Source organism: Thermobia domestica, chromosome 11, assembly GCF_964235325.1.
Source record: "Thermobia domestica chromosome 11, izTheDome1.hap1.1, whole genome shotgun sequence".
Classification (NCBI taxonomy): domain Eukaryota; kingdom Metazoa; phylum Arthropoda; class Insecta; order Zygentoma; family Lepismatidae; genus Thermobia; species Thermobia domestica.
In genome coordinates this window covers 197036077-197040270 of record NC_137464.1, presented here as the reverse complement: position 1 = coordinate 197040270, position 4194 = coordinate 197036077, and the positions used below count along the sequence as shown (strand labels likewise).

Genomic DNA, 4194 nt, shown 5'->3' with positions numbered 1-4194 from the left:
ATGCCACGATGCTAGGGGAACGGTGCGTAGTAGAGTAGAGAGCTCAGCTCTAGGGCGAGAGATTCCCAGTTCGATCTCAGGCAGGGGCGCCGATTTCTGTATAACTTTGGTTAGGTCCATCCAGGTACGTGTGTTTCTTTATTAGGTATCCAAGCAAATGTATGCAGATCTGAGCTGATCAAGGAAACGTTGGGGGGAGGACCCCAGATCGGCGCCCATTATCCCAGACCATGTGAGCTTGTGGTAGGCAACATCATGTTCCTAAGTTTTCTCGAGAGATTCCCATTTTCTTCCACATTCTCATTCCACTAATTATTTTATAATCGTTCACATCCATCAATCATCCGTTTCCTTTAGCCTAACGGGATTCAGTGCCGCGCCGTGGTGAGGCCCCGGACGCCGAAGTAAAGGGAGTGCAAAAATCGGGAGGAAAAAAGAAAAGGTATTTGTATAAATCTATAAAATTGAAAGAGAAAATAATAAAATGTGCTCAAAATCAAGGAAAAGAAGGGTTTATTTTTGAAAATGTTCTTACGCTTTGCGCGAACCATGGTTGCGCTTTGCGGCTGGTCTGTCGACCTCACTGATAGGTACGTGGGTGACGCCGTGTACTCTCGCCCCGGGCGCTGATTTTCCACGGCATGACACTATGGGATGTAAAGCTATAAAAATTATATTTCGTTATCATTTCATCTAACTCACCTCTCGCGCACCAAAGGCGAAAACTCAAATCAATCTAGAAGAGGAAACTCAAGATGTCTATGGTTTCGAGGAAGATTAAATTTTTATGGTGAACCCCATTTTTAAATTTACATACTAGACGAGACGATACATGACGTTCACATCTTTTCGAGACGAGGCAATCGCAATCTTGTCTAGTAGGCAACCGTAGGGAAGGTTCACCATATAAGAGAAAATAGTCTTTTTAGAATCCATAGACTTCTTGAGTTCCCTCATCTCTAGATTGATGCAGAAGATGAGGGTTGTATCTAACAAGAGTCCAAATAATTCAGATGCCATATTAAACTAGACACAAGTTTTGTATAGCCTTAATGCTGAAACAACGAACAAGTGAAACAAATTTAGCGATTTTAATACTTCAATATTTAAGCTAATACTTCAAAAACTAGTAATCACAACTTCCTTTAATATTTATTTATAACTTCTATAAGTCGATAGAATTACAATATATATATACAAAGAGAGAGAATGCTTCTATCTTATATGTTAAGGACGTGTTTAGCAACTAAATATTGTTGCTATCGTCACTCCAGTCCAACAAAAAATTCATTTTTGTCACCAAAATAGCTAGTGAACGTTCTATTTTGTCTACACGAGCTTTGAGTGAATAATATCTTGTCACTGGCACAGGCAATTCTCCTCCAGAATCTTCTGAAGTTGTAGTTGTAGAAATCGATGTATCAGAGTCCTCCATAGCATTATACGCATCTATCATGATACGTTCAGCATCTTTTTGCTGGATAGGTTTATCCTTCACAACATTGTGTTTAGACAGAAAACGTGCGATTTCAAAGCTTGGGAATGAGCAAGCTTTAAGTTCGGTTTTTATTCGATTGTAAGATGGATCTTCTTTCTTGTCCAGATCTCTTTCTTGTGTTGGTCGTTTAAATATTCGATCAAGAAGTTCACGTATTTTGTTATACAGTTGAATGTTAATCTTACTGCAAGTGCTTTCTGCTTTAACAATAGAATATGTGTCAGCAACAATAGCTAAAAACATATTTATTAACACAAAATTGATACATAGCATGTAAGAGAGGAAATAGATAGGTCCTAAAGTTCTGCTTGTTTTCTCTACACTTTCAAAGTCGAAATCACCAAAAACTACTCGTAGCAATGAAAGAACAGCAATCCAAGGAGAACTAAAACGTTTAGAATAAGTTCCAAACAATAGATAACCTAACTGTGCGAAAGCAAATATCATAATGAAAAATAAAACAGAAAACGCAAATATATCTTTGATACACCTAGATACGGCAGACGTCATTTGATACATCACCTGACAGAAATCTAAGTATTCTGTTAGTTTGATCCAAGCAAAAAAGAAACAAACTGCTAAAACGTTCTCAAATATCATCTGTTTATAACCGAGATAATGGAAATTTGGATGCTTCGATATTGGGATTACCAAATCCGGGAGGTCCTTTTTAACAGTATTATATAAATGTATATCAAGTCCAAAGCATGTCCAACCTAAAGCGATAAAACCTAGGTCAAAGAAGTTTCTCAAGGATTTAAAATATTTTCCTTTAAATATGACTAACTCAGCTATTTCTAAAATGGTAAAATATATTAGAAAACAAGCGAGTACTATTTCACACACGAAAATAATAAGGTCAAATCTAGTAACATAACGAAGAAGCTTAGGACTTTGTATGGATGCGTAAGGAAATACTCCTCCAGTCGGCGGAAGCTCAAATAGAAGTCTTACAATGGAAAAAAGGTTAACATTAGCATTATAAAAGGTAAAATCTATAAAAACAGCTCTGGTTCCGCGTGTAATCCATGATTGTCTTTTCAGTTCCTCTACTATCTTCTTAGTCGAATTTATATCAGTATCGAGATCTATATAATACCCACCGCCTGAATATGTTGCTAGCAGCCCTCGATAACTAGGTTCATTAACGTCTTTCTCTGAATTATAAGTCCAAGCAGTACCCTGCATTACACCAAAGGGACTTTTGTCTTCTGCAACAGTGGAATAGCTGTCAAAACACGTGGCAAAAGTTCGTTGGAAATTTGGATGAACTTTACATGAGTCATTTCTCACCTTTACTTGACGCAGCCGAGGAAGTCCAATCAACTTATTCTCGAGTAATATATTTTTACTATCATCGCCTAGTTCCTTCCCACTTTCACTGCCATGCCAGTACCTCCAATCTAAATTAGGTAAAAAGCTTTCTTCTAGGTAGACCCAAATATCTTCGATCTGTGAAATTTCTTGAAAAGTTATATCGTGTTCTCCAAACTCATCTTCAACAAATATTTTTGAAATAGCTTTCGTAAGGTAATATCGTGAAGTCCACACCATTCCATGGACTATAATACAAAACATCACCATAAAAGTTAAATAAACGATGAGTTGAGTAAATGAAATTTCTACCAGTCGTAATGGTTCGTCATTAACAACATTCAGTTTGTCGGTTTTATAATTATCGTCCTCATACTCCACTGAATCTTCATTTTCCGTGGTCTCGTTTCCTGAAGAAGAAAGCTGTTCTCTCTCGTGTTTAACAGAATTGGATTTGACATTTCTGTTTGGTTTCTGTGAAATATCTTCAGTTTTGCTTTTTGCGAAAGCACGACCCCACATATTTATAATAAAACGTTGACTATTAGCTTATGTCTTTCAAGATAACATCTCCTTTAAGCAATTTATAATATGATTGCAAACATCATATAAACCAAGGATGTTATAAATAGATCCTTGATATAAACACATTTTACTTCACTTTTTCTTCGCATCTCTAAAAGTTGGTAGAAGCTGCAAACTCCAGTTCATGTCGCCTATATCATTATATATCATCATCATCATCATAGGTATTCTGCCTTTATTGGCAGGTCACTTGCCGCAGCTGAGAAGCTTCCATGCTCCACGGTCCTCTGCTAATTTCTTCGTCTTCACGTATGATCTTTCTGTTTTTATATAATCCATTAATTGTAGTCTTCTTCGTCCCCCCTCTCTTTCCCGCCACCATACCCTCTAGGACGTCCCTCATGATACAATCTCTTCTTAGGCAATGTCCCAACCAGTTTTTCTTCCTCTTCCTAATAATACCTAAAAGTGTTCTTTTCTCACCCACCATTTCTAACACTCTCTCATTCGTTTTGCGCTCTACCCAACTAATTCTTTCCATTCTTCTCCACACCCACATTTCGAAGGCTTCTAGTCGATTTTCATCACCTTTACGTAATGTCCACGTTTCCTCCCCATACCGTACAACACTCCACACGAAACATTTTATGAGTCTTTTTCTCAACTCTTTATTCAAGGTCCCACAAAACAGACTTTTCTTCTTCCTAAAGGCTTCTTTCGCCATTGCTAACCTTGCTTTTATTTCACGTTCGCACTTCATGTTATTACTAAGAATACTACCCAGATATCGAAAACTATTCACTTGTTCTATTTTCTCCCCTCCTAATTTTATATTTGACACAGACCCCTTCGTTCCA

The 4194-nt window shown here is 37.3% G+C and overlaps 1 protein-coding gene across 1 annotated transcript; it reads right to left on the bottom strand.

Moving 5' to 3' along the window:
• Positions 1-1157: 1157 nt before the first annotated feature.
• Positions 1158-3445, bottom strand: LOC145664647 (polycystin-2-like protein 2). Its single transcript, XM_081731483.1, has one exon. The coding sequence runs from the start codon at positions 3332-3334 to the stop codon at positions 1247-1249; it is 2088 nt and encodes a 695-aa protein (XP_081587609.1). The 5' UTR covers positions 3335-3445; the 3' UTR covers positions 1158-1246.
• Between the last annotated feature and the right edge of the window lie 749 nt (positions 3446-4194).

Excerpts from the sequence above, each read along its gene's own strand:
- LOC145664647 (XM_081731483.1), bottom strand. The coding sequence starts at position 3,334 with ATGTGGGGTCGTGCTTTCGCAAAAAGCAAAACTGAAGATATTTCACAG.